The 19,686-nt window shown below is 42.6% G+C and overlaps 1 protein-coding gene across 5 annotated transcripts in view; it reads left to right on the forward strand.

The window, feature by feature from the left end:
• The window catches only part of tenm1 (teneurin transmembrane protein 1), a 1,268,320-nt gene that overhangs the window by 1,059,883 nt on the left and 188,751 nt on the right, over nt 1-19,686 (forward strand). For all 5 annotated transcript variants that reach the window (XM_085999260.1, XM_085999278.1, XM_085999249.1 and 2 more), the window contains 4 exons: nt 4,295-4,414; nt 8,236-8,497; nt 14,697-14,964; nt 17,482-17,625. In XM_085999260.1, coding sequence (XP_085855386.1) covers nt 4,295-4,414; nt 8,236-8,497; nt 14,697-14,964; nt 17,482-17,625 — 794 coding nt within the window. The remainder of the gene's footprint in view (nt 1-4,294; nt 4,415-8,235; nt 8,498-14,696; nt 14,965-17,481; nt 17,626-19,686) is intronic.

The raw sequence follows: 19,686 nt of genomic DNA on the forward strand, positions 1-19,686 counted from the left end.
ATAATATTTATCACATATATGGCCTTTTTAATCAAAAAACATTTTACTTTTTCATCATTTCCAGTGGCATTTGGTAAAATTGACTCCAGCAGTGTATTTGTTATGCCCAATGGAAGCTAAACAGTATAATACCAGGTTAACCCTCTGTGCCCTGAATTTCCTCTACAGTTTATCACATCGTAACAATTTTCCCCACCTAGTGGATATTTTTAAAGGCAGATGTCATCTCGTAAAATTGTCTGGGAAGTGGGGGAGGGGAGGGAATTAAAATTACCCAGGTTACTTACCCGCCAGAAAGCTGCTAGTATCCAGTCATCTATGATTTTTACCTACTCCCCTGGACACCCGTCCAAAGCCACCCTTTACATAAATATGTCGGGTCCCGATGACGATGATGAAATGAACAGGAAGTGGACCAGTAGCATGTTAATGTCACAGTCTCTTTATCCTGGCCACATGCCAAATGGTGGTCTTGGCAGAGTAGAAGGGCTACCCCTCCACTTAGAATCATTTGCTTTGAATTATTATTTCTTTTTTCAGAAAGTATATACTCATTTGACAGATTGTTATTGTAGAATCCCAATATTAGCAATTATCCCAACAACACTGCCAACTGATTGCACCTCTTTGAAACTCGTTAATATCTATAATAGGACTGGCTCAGTAGTTCCTCATTTGGATAAATTATTGCTCCATTTTTATCTATAGCAATTATTCTAACCATGAAATGTTGGATCAAGCTTGAATAACCATTGAAAGAAAATGCCTGTTACCATGGTGCTATGATATGCTATGTATGTAATGGCCTCCTGTAAAGCAATAATGGTATGCCATGGGTCAGATGCTGTGTCCGAGCTGCCCCCGCTTCAGCTTGACATTCCATCAAACCCTAATCACAGAAGAGCATTCCTTACTGCACCAAGGTGATTTTTCCATTTCATAAACTCCCAACCTTTTGGTCTGTTGAATAATTGCCAAATTTATGTTAACTGTGCCAAGTTTAAGAACAGTTTTGAGCTGTAGATTTAGGTTGCTCAGAAGTTCAGTCAAAACTATCATAACTCAGTGCTGGAACGTAAACATAAAGGAGACTATATTACAATCATTACTTTTACATTGTATTTTGTGCTCCTCAAGATGAGAGGTGCTTAAAGTGGAAAATAGTATCAAGCACTTCAAGATCAGATACAGCACAAGTAGATACAGAGCTGTGATGAAATATGTCATTCATCAGACTCTGTATTTAACTACATATATTGTATTGCCTGCTCCTGTGTTTTACCTTGTATTGTATATAGTGCACCGCCCCCTTTCTCCCCATTGGGTGTGTCGGTTCCGCCCATACCTGGCCCTACTTAAGACAAGCCCAGGCTTGTCTTGCAGCAGAACAGCAGAATGCTAGGTGAAGCTAGGTGAAGACACAGGCATCTTTCTTTGCTAATAAAAGCCTTGTTTTATCCAGTTAACTTTGAGCCTTGAAGTTATTGAGGCGCATCAAGAGTAAAGTTCCTTCTACAATATGTCCCATCCTTAATCTCAGAATACTGCCCTCTACAATGTAAATTCTCTCAGAGACCGTGTCATTTAGTGTCAAATTAGGGGCAGTTTTGTGCTGCAGGTTTATGCCCACTCAGAACTGGATTAAGACTACCCACACTTAGTTCACATAGGACATTTAAAAGCAGTTGACGGGGGAGACTTTCACTACATATGTCTGGACTGCATTCAAACAATGGTCCCAGAGGGGGTAAAATTAATCTACTGCTTCACCCAGCCCACAATATGTTTGAGGGTCACAAATGTTAAATTACTCACACAGTTGCTGAATTTTAGAACATTAAAATAAATAAAGGTACTTATAGAAGGACTAGTTGGCAGGAAAAGGGTCTGGAAGATACAAGCATCATTTTTATTATGATTTTGAAATGATAATAGTTGTCCAGTGCAAGTAATGTCATGTATGGAATGTTATACATGGAAGAAAAGAACTTGCATTTATATGGCACCTTTCACAACCTCAGGACATCCCAAAGTGCTTCACAACCAATTAAGTACTTTTTAAGTGTAGTCACTGTTATAATGTAGGGAAAAAGCGACATCCCAATTTGCACACAGCAAGGCCCCACTAACAGCAATGAGTTAAATGACTAGATAATCTGTTTTCCATGTTTTGGGTTGAGGAACAAATGTGGGCCGGGACACTGGGAGAACCTCCCTGCTCTTAAAAACTGCTGTGGAATCTGTTACGTCCAATTGAGAGGATAGACGGGGCCTCGGTTTAACATCTCATCTGAAAGGCAGCACCTCTGACAGTGCAGCACTCCCTCAGAACTGCACTGAAGTGTCGGCCTAGATTGTGATCTTAAATCTCTGGACATAGACTTGAACCCAGGACCTTTTGACTCGGAGGCGAGAGTTTTAATAACATCTCCCCTGGGATGACAAAGCCTGTTGAAATTCCTGAATTATGAGAGTAGAAGATGTATCCACTTGGTAACGGGAAGAAAGCAAAACAGAAACAAGGGTCATGATTCTGTTACTTCCCAATCTCTCTCAACTCTGTTCTGTTCGTTGTGAGTTCTTCATTAACTATTTCACCCAAATTGTCAATGACTGTGATCCATCGCATTTGACCATCTCTGCTTCTCTTAACCTGTGTTCTCCCGAATGGAAGAAAATATCACACTGGTGTAGTAGAGAGTACACTTCTAAGGTTAAGTTTGAAACTAAGCGACATGTTTGGGACAGCGTAGAGTCAACTTTACTTTGCATCTAATTGTGCCATACCTGACCTGGGATTGCTTGATACTGACACTGGGAGTGTTTTGAAACAGAAAATGATCCATTCTTCAACATAACCCTCCTCACCTTGATGAGAACAATGGCCTGGATATTAACAAGGGTGGGTTACGTAGGCGAGAGGCGGAGTTTCAGATGGGAAACACAAAAGTATGGTTTTCCTCGCATGCTGTTGGAGTTTGAAGTCCACAGAGTGCGCCTTTTGTCCTTGACCAGTTCCCTGACCGGAAGTCAGCCTGATTGACAGGCTTGGCTTCCAGTCGGCAGGGAGGACTCCAGAGCAGGCTGGTAGGCCAGATCTTCGACCCCAGAGACGGGGGCTGGGGGAGTGGGGGGCATTGTCTGATGTTGGTCGGGGTCCGATCCCCAATCCCCAGGGGGCATATTCGATCCTGGAAGGAGTATGATCCCCGACCCAGGGGCCTTTGTATGGGGGGTCTGATGGGCTGAGGGAGCGCCAGGAGTGAAGCACTCCTGCTACTCTTGGCCCACAAGGACTGCTGTCCTCGCCTCCCTTCAGCTGTCGGCTTTCCTGAGACCTGGGAAACCCGGTTGCCCACTGTAAAACTGCAAAATAGGTTAAATCAGAGGCTGCCAGCCCCATTAAAATATTAAAATTGCCAACCCGCCTCCTGGGAACAGGTAGCCAGCCCGCCCCTTGTCCCGCCTCTCTTAAACCCGGAAGTGGGCGGGTCGGGGTTGGGTTTGAGATTTTAAAACTTTAACCTCTGACCTGACCCCAACCCACCCATTTTTAGGTGTTAAAATCCAGTGAAACATTTCACAGGAAGTCTTGAAAAAGAAATAGCTCTTTTAAATAACTGTCTAAATGAGGATACGTTTACAATTACAGGTGGTGGCAGCACTTTTGAGCTTGCAGTAGTCTAGGCAATAATTATTTTGTGGTGAAATATAAATGTGTGATTGCTGTACATAGCTATTTATATGAGGATTATGCATTAAATTGTTACAAAGGTCCCAGTGAATTTCTACCTTATTTGCTATTTCTCATGCTTCAGCTTGGGCAGACTGTTTGCAGACAACAATTTTATGCCATTAGCAAGGAGCTCCTGACAAGATGAGAGCCTATAAAAGGGAATACTTAACAGAGCTAAGTACAGTTAATCTAATCTCATCTAGGCTGGTTGAGATAAATGAATGTGTTATGCAAGCATTCGTCTGATTAGGGTATTTCATTGAAATGAACCATTCTCAAGCACTCCCATTGCGGAGAAATCTCCGGCCACGAATTTAATGAAGGTGTTGGGATGATAGCGGGAGAGCTGGTTTCCGGGTTCTGGTCCCACTCCCAGCTGCATCCGCTCTGCAGACGTGATTTTCCCTTGATTGACCTGGTTAAGCCCGCCCTCCAGCCAATTAACAGGAAGTGGGTCTGATGACGTCATTTGATTACGTCAGGATTCAAGAATAAATTAATTGCAATTATTTGATCAGTTTTTTTCTGTATGTTTATCTGCATATTGTCTCGTTTCAGCCGTGTTTGTGTCATTCGAGGACAGGTGGCGGCAATGGATGAAACCCCACTGGTCGGCGTGAACATCAGCTTTTTGCACCATGCTGATTACGGATACACCATCAGCCGTCAGGATGGCAGGTGCAGCAGAATGCCTTTTGCTATTCCCTCAGGCCCTCTTGCCACCAGATGCACCCTGAGTCAAATTTCCTTGTTAATTGAACAAATAAGACGGCAGGATGCCTATCAATGAGACACCAAAATGAGGCTGAGATAGAAGTCGTGTTTATTAATGGGGAAGCATGATGTGAATTTTTAACAGGGAAGCTGGAACAATCATAGATAATACAATCATTGGTCTCATGGCAGATAAAAATATTGATTCCTGGTGGCTTTCACGCATTGTGTTCATCATCCTGTGGTAAGATGCTAATAAGGGAAAAATAGAAAGATGAAAGTGGTTAATAAAATATGAGTTAATTATATCACTTTAATCTATAGTGCCCTCTTGTTGACAGATTTCAAATGTTTAAAAAATTGAATTTTTGTTACCTCAACGCACCTAATTTAGTTTATGGAATTACTGGGTAGCAAATTAGATCCAAGTGGGGCAAGAAGAAATTATAACTGATATCCTAAAACTAATGTCTCAAAAATATGATTAAGAACAAACTTCAAATGTCTGTTATCTAAATTTACAGAATATGACATTTAATAACATTCAGAGTTCAGCTACTTCACCCTCGTGATTTTTTTGAATAAACGAATAATATTTTTAATTGTTGTCATGTTCAGTTGAAGTTCACTACTAAATGTCTGGTGTGACACCATGAGATGGCAAGAGCCAATAACTTCCCCTGCCCCCATGATCAATACCTGAAATAATCTTTAGCTATGATACTGGAGGCAAAAACTCTGGAATCTTCAATAGACAGACACTATGACAGGGGGGGGCATAGATTTCTAAAGAAGGATAAACCAAATAGCTGCCCTCAACTATGCTTATCTTAATGATCTACTAGGCTAGAAATTTGATATAGCCCCGTTTGGGGCGCTAACTTTTGCAAAGTAGAAAAAGTAGCGCCAGGCGCTAATGATTCTCTCCTGCCGGGAAATTCAGCTTTAGTGCTCCAAAAGGGAAGTGGAGCGTTAAATCAAGCGCTAACCACTTCTCGCGGGGCAGTAGCGGCGGAGCGCTGAACAATTTGGAACGCATTACTAACGGCATCAGAGGCTGCTTCCCTTGCTTAAAGGGAAGGGCCAATGATGGTGCACAACCTACTTGTCGGCAGTTCTGCGTTGCAAGGCGACCTGCGTGACTGCCATTACAGCCCCAAACACTCTCACAAAGTGGAGGGCTTGGACATCTTGCAGCAATGAAACATCAAAAACTTTGAGCAGATACCAAGCTGGTGCAAATAATAAAGGTTGGTCTACCTGAAAACCATTCCCTTTAATTAGCACTCCCCAAGCGGCCAGCCGAGTTGACAATGCCTCCTCTTCCTGCCGTTGTTCACGCCCGGCGATACAGCAGGGGGTGGGAGGCAATTTCACATCCGGGGCGATAACGGGGCGCTGTACATTTTAAGACGTCACGATCTGCGAGGCACTCGAGGCCCAGGCAGTAAGCGTTAGCGCCAGTGCTAAACCGGCACAGAAGTTCGTGGGCGTTGCTGCATTCGCCGCGCCCGGTTGCTAACCCATTAGCACCCCATTAGTACCCCCCCAGTCCCCCCAGACACTAATGGGAGGAGCTAACCATCTGAATTTCTCCCCCTAAGACTTTAAGGCCTAGAAATTGGGTTGAGACGCCAAGTTCGCCTGGGCGCTGATTTTTGCGCAGCGTTCGGAGCATTAATGAACGTCAGAAATTCAGTTTCAGCACCCCTAGAGGGAGATGGGGCGAGGCTCGAGGCGCTCCGCGTCCCTCTTAGGGCGCTGAAACTGAATATCGCAGCGCAACGTGCCGCAGCGCCACACGCTGCGGCACGGCACGCTGCGGTACTGCAGGCCTTCCCCCCATTGTTAACGGGGAGGGGCCTGCAACAGCGCGATCCCCGATCGTGAGTGCCGGCAAAAGAGCCCGGCACCGAGGAGAAGTGCCGGGCTCTCGGGAAACAGCCGGCAATGCCGCGGGGGGGGGGGGTCAGGAGGCCGGGGATGGAGGTGCTGGCAGGCGGCCGCCCCGCACCTCCACCTTAACTTGCACCACTGCCGGCACAGCAAGGCCCCATGAACCGGGCGCGGGTAGCGAACGGCGCTACAGCGGCGTTCGCTACCAAATATTGAGATCGGGGCGCTAATGGGGCGCTGCGCACACCGATGATGTCATCGGTGGCGGCACAGCGCACCAGGCTAACACCACCATTAGCGCCCTCGCTGAATATCGCGGGAGGCGTGGCCAGTGGCGCTACAGCCATTGACTGCCCTCTTTAGGCGCTAATAGGTGGCGCTACATACCCAATTTCTCCCCCTAAGTTTCCAACCTCAGTCAGGCTATGTCTGAGGGAGGTATGTCCCTATGAAGAGGGAGGTCAATCCAGAAATCAGTCTGCCTACACTTTGCACTTGATATAATAGCAGAATTGCAATCTAACAAGACTTTCACCCAATTAAAGTAATTAGGCTTGAGTTGTAGATAACCCTTGAATTTGAATCTATCATTTTTTAAAGTAACTCTTCAAAGCAAGCAGGATACTTTGGAACATCTGGCAAACAATTATCCCCTTAATAAATCCTAAAATGATAGTGTTCCCTTCTTTTCATATGAATTGTTCCACCCTTTGCTCTAATGAGTCCATTAAAGAATTCAAAAAGCATAGTCTCAACCTGTGACATTGCCGGTCGTTCAGTCTATTAAGAACAGGGGAAGAACTGGAACAATTAATTGAAAAGAGGAGCAATTTAAATTTGACAACAAGAGCAAAGGTATAGATTTAAGTTTGTAAACTGTTGAACATTATAGTGTTAATAAAGTTGACAGACTTTAACAATTGTTCTATTAATAATTGAGGTGAGGGATCTACCTTAAATTATACAAGCACAGTTAATTGTTTTAAATAATACAGCAGATTTTTAAACAAATGCGTTGATAAAATTTGTAAAGTGTACAAAACAGAATAAGTTCAATAGGTTTAGACCCACTTCTTTGAATATTCGCTTTTCTTGATGGTTCGATAGATGTAAATATATTTTTACTCAGAATCCTTAGAAATGATGGATAAATGTTAACTGCTTCCAAGGAAATTTGTACTAATGTGTATTTGTTTAATCACTTCATTACATGCATCTGTAGAAGATCAATCCTATACTGAAATCTATCTGTGTCTTCGTCTGTTTAACTGCAAAATTTATACCATATATTTAGAAATTGTCCCTCACCATCATCATGTATCCATTTCTGTAATAATGGCTAACGATCTCTCTGACAGAAAGACACCTTGTAAGATTCATTGGACCTAGAATTAGATGTAAAATATCATCTTACTGCCATTTTATAGTTGTCTAAATGTGCAGAGTAGTTTCTGTACTGTGAGGACATCTGTCAGTGTAAATTGTAAATCTGTTTTCTTGTTACTGCCAAACTATTTGTTCATAAAAATCCACAGTACGCATAGTGAAACAAGGGACAACTCAGGAATAGCAAAATGTCTTGCTCAAATGAAAGTACAATTGATAGTTGAGCAGATTTTCCAGATATTTCTATATTAATATTATAAACTAACTGCCAAGGAAATCTAAAACTTTTGATGTGGAATAGTGCTCCACACGGAGTAAGTGTTACCATCAAAGACAAACTTCTAATGTGTTCAAAGCTGGTTTAGACTTCAGTCGTCACTTAAAGTGAAATTTATGCCAACTGCAATACTTAGATCATATTCAGATCAAAGTCTGATCCAATTTTACATTTGATTTCTTCTGAACATTTACTTATTTTGAATTCTTTCTCTCTTTAATACCAGTTTTGATCTTGTAGCAATTGGAGGAATCTCTGTCACACTTGTCTTTGAGCGTGCTCCCTTCATCACTGAAAACCGTACTCTCTGGTTGCCGTGGAACAGATTTATTGTCGTGGATAAAGTCACCATGAAGAGAGTAGGATCTAATTCTCCTTTCTGTGATCTCAGTAGCTTTGCTACTCTGAATCCAATTGTCCTTCCTTCGCCCCTGACGACATTTACAGGATCTTGTCCACAGAGAGGACCAGCCATCCCAGAAATACAAGTAGGAACAGTTGTTTTCAGAATCCTGATGTGTTAGAATAATACCATATTATTGAATTTTTTTTGTGGGGGGCAGTGTATCATATTTCAACATTAAAATGTTTATTAAGTTGGTGTGATAAACTTTGAGGCACAAGGAAGAAACTAAAAGCATGCATCAGTAGGATAGTAGTACAGGTTATTAATCCCTTATCCAAAACCCTTGGGACCAGATGTGTTTCGGAATTCGGAATTTTTCGGATTTCAGAACGGTAGGGGTATCTGCAGCTCTTTTTGACATTTTCACAGTGAAATTAAACTCAAAATCACAAAATCACAAAAAATATCAGAGAGCAGACACACGTGTGACTGGTAGCAGCGCTGAGACACAACTGACGCCTCACACCTGCGTGGGTCAAGCATCGGCCGCGTCGGGTTATGTTTGGCACCACTCGGGTCATGTCGTGCACACGAGTGACGCTCCACGAAAAACTTTCGGTTTTCAGAGCTTTTCGAATTTCGGAATTGCGGATAAGGGATTGTGGACCTGTACTATTACTCAGTTTGCCTATTCCTGCAGAACATCCAAATACCTTCTGATAGGTAGAAAAAAATGCTGCATTTTCCAGCTGCATAGCAATGTAGGATAGTGAACCATGAAAAAGTATGCTAGCTTTCACACCAAAGCGATATAGTCCTTTACCTTCTTCATATAGGTTGAATTAATGTCAACAGACAAGCTGCAATGGGCAAACGTTGTTTATTTGAAAGATGTGCCTACTTGAATTCAGTAAAGAGGGAGCTAGGCTCTCGAGGCAAGCAAATAATGATCCAGCTCTAGAATGGCCTATACAGCTATTTCAGGATAAAACGTATATACTCTGGGACCCCAGAGTGTTTTCCTGCTGGTATCCTAATCTCTCACCGCAATTAAGAGTTTATGAATCCTTTGCTGTGAGTGCAAAGAAGGAAAGAAAGAACTCAGCATTCCCAAGGCATTTTACAGCCAATGACGTACTTTCAAAGTGGAAAATGTAGGGAAACACAGCAAAATCCCACAATGAGAAATGACCTGATAATCTATTTTAGTGATGTTGGTTGAGGGATAAATGTGTGAGCCAGGACATCAAGAAAACTCCCCTGCTCTTTTTCAAATAATGTCATGGGATCTTTCATAGGGCCTCATCCAAAAGACAGCGGCCTAGAAATTGGGTTCTGGCGTAGGCAGGGCTTTAGCGCCGGAAGTTAGTGCCGGCGCTAAGACCCCTGCGCGCGCCAAAAATTCAGTAGTGCCGCGCCCAAACGGCTGCCGGCGCTACTGAAGGGTCTTTGCGGCGGTACATCGGCGCTAACTGCCGTTTCGCGCCGCAATTCCGGCGCTGCGGCACCCGATGCGGTGCGGCAGGCTGAGGACGTGCAGGCCTCCTCCTCCCGTTAAGGAGGAGCTGCCTGCACCCGGCCGCGGCCCGCGCAAATCAGCTTAAAAATGAGCCCGGCACCTCGGACAAGTGCCGGGCTTGCATCTGTTCCGGGGGGGGGAGGGGAGAAGTCCGGGGAGGGAGCTGCGGGCAGGTGGCCGGCGGGAAAGTGGCCGGCCGCCGCGGGGCCTTTAATGCGCCGGCGCAAACTGGAGTAAGGCACCTCTGACAGAACGTTGCTTGCGGCTGCCACGGGCGAGGCGGCCGCAACTCAATTTCGGAGTTCGGGCGGGTTACCACGGCAACCGGGATGCTGCGCACACCGATGACGTCATCGGTGCCGGCGCAGCGCTACCAGTGCAACGCCGATTTAGGGCCCCAGGGAATTTTTAAACTGGCCATAACTCTGGCGCTAGTCCCTCTAGCGCCTCAAAAGCGGCGCTAAGGCAACTGAATTTCTAGGCCAGCATCTTTAATATTGCAGCATTCCCTCAGTACTGTACTGAAATGTTAGCCTAGGTTATGTGCTCAAGGCTCTTGAGTGAGGCTTGAACTCACAACCTTCACGATTCAAAGACAAGGGTGCAACCACTGGGCCAAGGCTGACACTGAGTGCAGACTATAGTGCCAGTGGTGTGTGGGGTGGTGGGGGACATCAAGGTCATGAGTTTATGTCTACAATTGCTTCTACGTTCAGTTATAATATCAGAGAGATAAAAAGGACATGTATATGAAGGCTATCACTGGAAAGTACTGAAGTACAAAGGGATCTGGGGGTCCTGGTACACGAAACTCAAAAGGTTAGTATGCAGGTGCAGCAAGTGATTAAGAAGGCCAATGGAATGTTGGCTTTCATTGCTAGGGGGATAGAATATAAAAATAGGGAGGTATTGCTTCAGTTGTACAAGATATTGGTGAGACCGCACCTGGAATACTGTGTACAGTTTTGGTGTCCATACTTAAGAAAGGACATACTTGCTCTCGAGTCAGTACAAAGAAGGTTCACTCGGTTAATCCCGGGGATGAGGGGATGGACATATGAGGAGAGGTTGAGTAGATTGGGACTCTACTCATTGGAGTTCAGAAGAATGAGAGGCGATCTTATTGAAACATATAAGATTGTGAAGGGGTTGGATCGGGTGGATGCGGGGAGGATGTTCCCGATGATGGGTGAAACTAGAACTAGGGGGCATAATCTTAGAATAAGGGGCTGCTCTTTCAAAACTGAGATGAGGAGGAACTACTTCACTCAGAGGGTGGTAGGTCCATGGAATATGCTGCCCCAAAAAGCTGTAGAAGCTACATCATTACATAAATTTAAAACAGAAATAGACAGTTCCCTAGAAGTAAAGGGAATTAAGGGTTACGGGGAGCGGGCAGGAATTTGGACATGAGTCTAGGTTCGGATCGGTCATGGCCCTGTGGGTAGCGGAGCGGGCCCAGGGGCCGTGTAGCCTGATCCTGCTCCTATTTCGTGTGTCTAATTCTGTTAGATTCAGGAGATGGTTCTGTGATAGTGGATTGGCGGTTAGGATCAGATCAGCCATGATCTTATTGAATGGCGGAGCAGGCTCGAGGGGCCGATTGGCCTACTCCTACTCCTATTTCTTATGTTCTTATGTAATGATTTTTTCAGTGGGAGGGTGAGGAAAAAAAGGATTTATTTATATAGGGCCTTATCACATCTCTCAGAAATGACACAAAGTGCTTTTAGGCACAATTAATTACTTTGAAATTCAGATATTATTGTTATGTAGGTAACCATTTTGCACACACCAAGGTCCCACAATGAGATGAATAACCAATAATGCCTCAAATGGCAGAGGCAAATGAATGGATAGGAACGGGAAGCAGCAGTACTCCGAGCTACTGCAGCACATCAAGTGAAGAACATGATGGCTGGTAGCATCTTGGCAGTCAGGCTCCCTCCACAACAAAAGTTCTCTTCCACACAGGTATTTGTTCACCAGGGGTGGAGCAGCAGCATAATGGGACAGAAATGCAACGGAACACTGAGCCCTGCCTACACGCGGTCATTCACCTGCAGAAGGTGGTGCAATCCACCCTCAAGGGAATGGACAGAGGAAAACCTTTGTGGCCATTTTATGAGTGAGGATTCGGCAGAAGGGATTCAGCGGGAGACCTCCCGCCCTATCTCTTTACATTCGGTGCACTGCACCACCTGAAAACAGGTGGCTTCCTTGAGGAAAATCCCCTCAATCATCCCTAGATCTCATATTTGTAAAATAGATTGAATGGTTTCTAGTTGTTAATTTTTCAGTGATTTTCTTTTGGAGACTCTGAAATAAAGTGCTAGGTTTCCATGTGTATCAAAAAATGTTAAGTATTAAGAGGAACAGAGCTATTCTGAGGCTTGCGTTCCACTGGGCTGCGTTTTCTTTATTTCCCTGCATCTGGGGTCTTGTTCAGGTTTCGGTTATAGTTGAAGTTTTATTGCATGCCCGCCTCTGGGATTCTCATCATTTCTCATTTTTGATTGTCTTTCCAAGTATTAAAGCATTTTTGAGTTACTGCTTGATGTCACCCCATTGAACATCAGACAACTATCTTGTTCTGAGATATTGCATATAATATTGTAAGACAGTAGTTAGGACCACTGGCTCTTGAGTCATACTGTTTCTGAATTTCTGTCTCGAGTGAACAATGTGCTTGCTCTGTGTCCTTTCTCTAAGCTGATTCTGTTTTTCTCTTTCTTTTGCTATTTCAAAAAAATGTTATGTGAATCTTAGAAAATGGAACATAGATATTTATACCAGAATAAGCAGTGATCAAAATTTCAAAAAAATGTTATGTGAATCTTAGAAAATGGAACATAGATATTTATACCAGAATAAGCAGTGATCAAAATTTCAAAAAAATGTTATGTGAATCTTAGAAAATGGAACATAGATATTTATACCAGAATAAGCAGTGATCAAAATTGTCCAGCATGTCTCAGAGAGTTTCTGGTCCAGATTCTTGTTTCAACAGTAGTGCTGAGGTAATCAGTAAGCAGCTTGGTGCCAACAAGAGTTGTCTTCAGTGTATCTTTTTCCTGTTCCTCAATAAAATTTACTTAATTTTCTAGGTCATAAAACAATTGTGTTTTCAGTGGCCATAATAGTGTTGACAGTGTGTTTTTTTATAGTTAAAATCTCAATTTCTTTGAGAAATAGGCATAGGACCAGATTTATTATGCATTTTATAGCATATAGCCTCACAGATTATAAGTTTTGTGTAGTATTGTCAGCCTATTTTGGATAGTAAACTACAGTAAAATCCACTCTCCATGAAATATAATAAGCTGTCACTTACGTGAGGTTATAAAATAATGAACAGCAGTGACCCAAGGAGTGTTTTCGGCTTCTTACCACGAATAGGGAAGACTTGTGTAATTTCTATCAATAATGACACTAATAACAATTATCTGTACAGTTGCGCAAAATAGAAATACATGGTCATTAGTGTCATCTTTTGAACATGTAAGTATTAATTTATGGGAGCTTCCATTTCACTAATGCATGACCAGCACTGTGAATGACTCCTCAGCCTGACTTATTCATGGAGTCTGGAAGGGCAAGCCTGTCACTGGGGGATGGCATTCATCCAACTCAGCAGTAGATAACCCAGCTAACGTGTATGGAGGTCATACCTGCACAAACAGTGGAAAACTTCCCATTGTTTTGTGCTGGTAAACTGAGCAACTTTTGCTGGTTAAACGTCAGCAACAGCCTTGCACACTTTGGGGTGTCTATAAGCCTTGGGGCTAAATGCCACTTAAACTTTTTTGACTTTGATCAGTGGTTTATGTCCATCAAAGCTAATGAACAAAAAAATCATGTGGGATGTGCTGAGCTCCGTATTACCAATAAGTTCTCCCATCCTGTCTGCATCACAAGCACTAATTTATGACATCCACCCCAGAAATACCTTCAATTCTCTTGCAAACCAAATGGAATTGTGCCCATAGCACCTGATGAATCACAGCTGTTCTTAGCAAAGCGGCAAGATGGGCTGAAGTATTTGGTATTAACTAATTTCTATCCACTAGCTAGATTCTGACAGAGCCTGGACTTAATTCTGGTCGCCACACATCTTAAACTTTACAGAGAAAATATTCAAAATGTAATTGCTGAAATTGATTTAATGAGGAGCTGGCCATAAAGCTGGTGTGTGCAGATGTCAGTTGAGGGTGGAGTTTTGATTAGTTGAGTAACTTGACCTGAAATTGGCAAACAGATAATAAGAACTAGGATTCTGCATTTGAGTCAAATAAAACAGCTTGTCTTTCTTTTAATGAATTTCACGCTTAAAGTGAAAGGCATTAGTACTGAGGAGTGAAACACTTTTAGGCATCTATTGTCGGCACTAAGCACTTCCAGGTATCGTAAAGATAGGTGCAGAGTAAAGATCTCTCTTCTCTGCCACATCAATGTGCTTGAGCCACAACCACATGAGCACTCGCTACTGGCACCAGTGTGACATTTTTCACACAAACCAATCCTGTGGCCTGTCTGAGTGAAATTACCAATTGGTGTTAAATTAAGGGCACTTTTATTGGGCCCATGTCCTTTTGGAACTGGATTGAGATTGCCAAAACTAAAGGACCCTTACAGCCAGCAGATGGAGGAGATTTTCATCCCGTCAGTCTGGGCTGGATTTAAACCAGATTCCCGAACCTTTATTGCAGAAAACGAATAACCTTAAAAACAGGTGACTTTGTGTTGCATCATTGTGTCAGAAGTTTACTATCGCATGATACAAAACTATTTCAAACTCAAAGGTGTAAACCTTTCTTGGCAGGTTGTACAGGAAGAGATTGCTATCCCAGCCAGCTTTGTGAAGCTCAGCTACCTCAGCAGCCATGCTCCTGGGTATAAATCATTGTTGAGGATTATCACGACTCATGCCTTTATCCCAACCGGCCTAATCAAGGTTCACCTCATGATTGCTATTGAGGGGCGGCTCTTCCAGAAATGGTTTCCTGCCAGACCTGACCTGGCTTACACATTCACATGGAACAAAACAGATGTCTATGGGCAGAAGGTTTCTGGTCTCACTGAAGCAGAAGGTATGTTATATAGTTTAATATTTTTCAATGTGTTGCCGTGAATTGTACATTATTTGTGCAAGCACAAGGTAATTATTTGAAATTATTTTCCATATGATATGATAAAATACTCAATGGAGGTCTTTGGAAGCTGCTACATTAATCTTGTTTTTAACACACACAAAGTGATAAGTTACTGTTAATTAAAATGGATTTGATTGAATATTTAATTTTGGGCTAGCATCATCTCAACCAGGTCATGTTATTTATTTTTTCCTTTCTGTATGACTGGGCTTTGCTTATGCTAAAATAATGTTAAGAGAATATTTTGGGCATCAAACAGTTTTTATTTAATGTAACATTTAATCCTTGGCATTAATTTATTTTTACGATCTGATCTGCACAATAAAGACAAGTTTCAAAGCAAATGTTTTCCACCTTCTGAGAGTAGCCAATTGCTATTTTGGAGAGATCATTAGGTTCTATTCCAGAGTTGCCTTTAAAATGTCCTTCAGCAGAAGCAGCCACTGCTTTTAATGTTGTGAGAGGGAGGAACAGACACAAACGCTTTATGCCATTCTTTCCCTCTTTAATAAAGTTGTAATTTCACATTTGGGACTGGGCTTACCACCCTATTTTCCAATGCTTTTACCTACAAGTTACAGTGAAACCAGTGATGCCATTCAGGTAGTAACACCTTACCTCCAATGTATATATATTTGGAAGACATGGCATCAAAATTATTAGTCCATTGTCCATTTTTTCATCAATTTTGAATCACAGGTGATCAAACTAAACAGAAGCAATCCTTAGAAAGTCCTAGTTTAGACTCCTGGGGGTCGATTTTCATTGACCCGTGGAGTCGGGATTGGAGGCATGCGGGGGGTTAAAGTCCCGAATTCGGGGGTCCCAACACCATCCCGCCCCCAACCCGCCTCCATGTAAGGTTCAAAGGAGGCGGGTACCCGCCCCGCACTGGGACCCGCCTCCCCGAGGCGGGAAGGGATTAGTGCCAATGAACTGCCTGTTAACAGGTAGTTAACAGGCAGTTTTTAGCCTAATCCCTATTTTAAAGCTTGAAGTGAGGGATTCCCGATGACTCCAAACCACGCCAAGTTAGAGGAGTCGGGCCGTCGGGTTGAAGGACTTGGAGGGGTCGAGATGTTGGTGTTCAGGTGAGTGATGAGTGCAAAGGTAAGTGTGTAAAGAAGTTTAAATTACCTGTACTTACCTTTTCAGCCTTCCTTCCTCTAGGTTTCGGGAGTCCATCATCTAACCAGCACAGAAAGCAGAATGGCTGCGAGCTGTCAAAAGTGACAGCCTGCAGCTTTCTGTGCCGGTGAGATTTCTAACTGAGTCTGTGTAGAAGGACTCAGGTTAGAAGTAAGACTGCCAGTGTTTGACAGCTTCAAATAGCTGTGAAACACTGATATTTCATCTGTCAAAACATCTTGACAGATGAAATTTCAGTCTGTGACGTCACCTGTTGCCGGGTGGCCCTTAATTGGCCTGCTGAGCCCGCTGGACGGGCTCAACAAGGTCAATCAAGTTAAAATCGCGTGGATTGGCCGCATCTCGATGGAGGCGGGACTACAACCCCAAAAGTTGTAGACCCGCCTCCTTCCCGACTTCTGAATGAAAATCACCCCCTGGTCTGGACTGATCACAGCTGGGATAGGAGTAGGGACATTACAATTGGCTTCAGCTTAAAAAGGAGGGGAAATTACTGAGTGTTCCCATTCCTGCCTGTTATTCAGTGATCCCGGCTAGAAGTATGTGCTTGTGGGGATCGGGTGAGAACAATATGGGTTCACCTGTTATTCACTCCATTGTCTAATAACCCGCTGATTTTCACTGTCTTGGCTCACTGGGCAAGGTACTGGAGAGCAATCGATGCTTCTGGAGCAGTATCTTAACAAGAATCAATGCCTTTAGAAAAAATATTTATGAAAAAAAAATACAGTCCATCAATCGGCTTCAGAGGCCTTGTGTGCTGAAGGCTGTGTTTTGTATTTTATGTAAGCATAGCTGGACCAGTTTCCCTCTTCTGGGGTTTGGTGACTTTATTATAAAAAAACTTTCACATTCTGTATCTTTTGCATTCAAATTTTAGATATTTTCACCAACAAATCATGTGACAATATATAGTGCCATAATTTTACAATATTAAACACATCCAATAATATATCAAAAACCTTGCACCTATCCCTATATTTATTTAATTTTGTTTTAGTAAAGAGAAAATTAAGTGAAACTAAATAGTGCAGGAGTGTGAATGAGTGGTCCTCGCCTCTAGAAATACAGATTTAAACCAACCAAGAGTTAATCTGCTGGTTTTTGGACTCTTTTAGCAGTTACAGTCTGATGTCAGAATTTACCACCAAAAAAAATATTAATTTTGAAACATCAAGTACAAAAATCTGAATTAAAGTGATTATGGACAATGAAGAATGTTTCATTGAAAGAGATGATGCCTGTGTTTGAAGCTATAATTTCAGCATGAAGAGATTTAAATGTTCCTTTTTAATTGTTTCTCAGTTTCAGTGGGTTATGAATACGAAAACTGTCCTGACTTGATACTGTGGGAGAAAAGGACAGCAATTCTACAGGGGTTTGAAAAGGATGCCTCTAATCTAGGTGGCTGGTCTTTGGACAAGCATCATGTCCTGAACATACAAAGTGGTAAGTGCCTACAACATAATGCAGGCGTTAGATTCACAACAGACATTAATCAATCAGGATCTTCTTTGTCAATTTTTCAATATCATTAAAAGCAACGCTATATGTTGCTTCACCCCTAAGGCCTGTGTTCAAATGCAGCCCATACTAATGAGATGATGGTCTCTCCTTCCTGGTCATACGGGCTCTATGAGCAATGTGTTTGGGCAACCTCAATCCAGTTCCTAATGGGCATAGATCAAATGCAAAAAAACGAACTCTCATTTGACACCAAATGGCAATCTTAATCAGAGAGACCACAGGATGGCTGGTGTAGGAGATGAAATTACTGGTTTCCTTATTAGGGGTTGGTGCTGAGGTATGTTGGTGGGGGAGATTTAGTCTGCATTTAATAATGCTGCACCTGACCTTGGAGTGCTTGGTGTTGACACTGAGGCCTAGAAATTCTATGACACTGTGCCCGTTTAGTACCCAAAAAACAAGAGCCTATTATGTCTCCAATATGGTGGGCCTGAAGCATGCGCTCATTACGAGCTGGAAGTGCGCCGCCCGCCATATTGGTATAGGCAAAACAATAGGCTTCCAGGACCAACTCCTGAAACCGGCATTAGGCCCTTTGGTTATGTAAATAAGGGGCCTAATGTCTGTCGGAGGCCCCCTGTGTAAAACAGGATTGCCCTGAAGGCAGCGGACCAAAAGTGTTTCATTTGCTGTAAAGCGTTTGGGACATCCTGAGGTTGTGAAAGGCACTTTATGAATACAAGTCTCTCTTTCTATGCAGCCACTTTTACCATCCTTTGAAAAAAATCAAGCACTGTTCCTAAAATCCCTCATTCCGTCTTCTTAGCAGAACAGATGTTGACCCAACTTGTCAAAGCCATTACTCAACCTTAAATCAACTATCTTCTTTTAGCATTTGTTCCACGTACCCATTATCCTGTGGGAGAAAAAGCTTTCTCCAATATCTAACCACGCTGGATGTTTGTGAATTTTATATTATTTCCTCTAATCTTATACTTATTATCCATATTAAATTGCTTACTTACTTCAACTTTATTTATATCTTTCATTATTATTAAATGTTATGCTAATTTGATATTATACACTAAACCAGGAGGTTCCAGCCTTCCCAATAGCAAAATTGTCTTAACATGAGGGTCCCTCCTTATCAGAGAACTAGATCACTTTTGAGCCAACCACCTTGGATAGTAAACATTTAGAATGGCATCTTCTAATCCGAGGTAGTCAGCATGGATTTGTAAAAGGTGGGTCATGTTTGACTAACTTAATTGACATTTTTAAGGAAATCCCAGTGTTCATTTTCAAAGGGAATGCAGTGTATGTTGTATATGATTTTCAAAAGGTATTTGATAAGATCCCCATCATATTTCAGGATTCTCTGATAATTATCTACAACAAGGATTTGAATTTTTTTTTAGCAAAGGTTGAAAAAAAGTGACTAGATGAAAAGTGGTTAATATGCTATTTGGAAGCTGTTTTCTTCAAAAACTAATCAATAAGCAATCCATTAGCTCATCTAGATAATCAGAAAAAAACACCACACAATCATTTTGTTGGAATGCCCCTTGCTCTCTGTCTGTGAAGAGAGAGATTAAAAAGGGAAAGTGGCTTCATGGGCTGCAATCAGGCAGCAAAAGGCAGGCTGAGTAACAGAAATTAGACTTCAGGGAAAGGAGATTCTGCCCTGTTTTGTAAGACAGAACACAGAGGAATTATTTGTTTAAATTAAGTAACATGGCTTACTGATGTGTGGTGGTGTAGCGTGCTCAATATTTTTGTGTCATTATGAGAAGATAAGTTTTTTCTATTGAATTAAATGAATCTGATCATAACTGTTGCTCAAAGTTTGCATAGATCATTTACATTATAAATGTGGACATGAAATGGAATACGATAATAAGAATAGATATGGCCCAGAAATTCGGGTCGGGGGCTTCCCGCGGGTGTAAGACCCCGACCTGCACTTACCTTGCGCGCCGGCCGTTGTGCTGTGGGCCCGCATGGAATTCCGATCCGGGGTCCGGTCCAGCTGCCGGCGCGCAG

Source organism: Somniosus microcephalus, chromosome 1 (assembly GCF_052327205.1).
Source record: "Somniosus microcephalus isolate GS21.2 chromosome 1, FLI_Smic_1.0, whole genome shotgun sequence".
Lineage (NCBI taxonomy): Eukaryota > Metazoa > Chordata > Chondrichthyes > Squaliformes > Somniosidae > Somniosus > Somniosus microcephalus.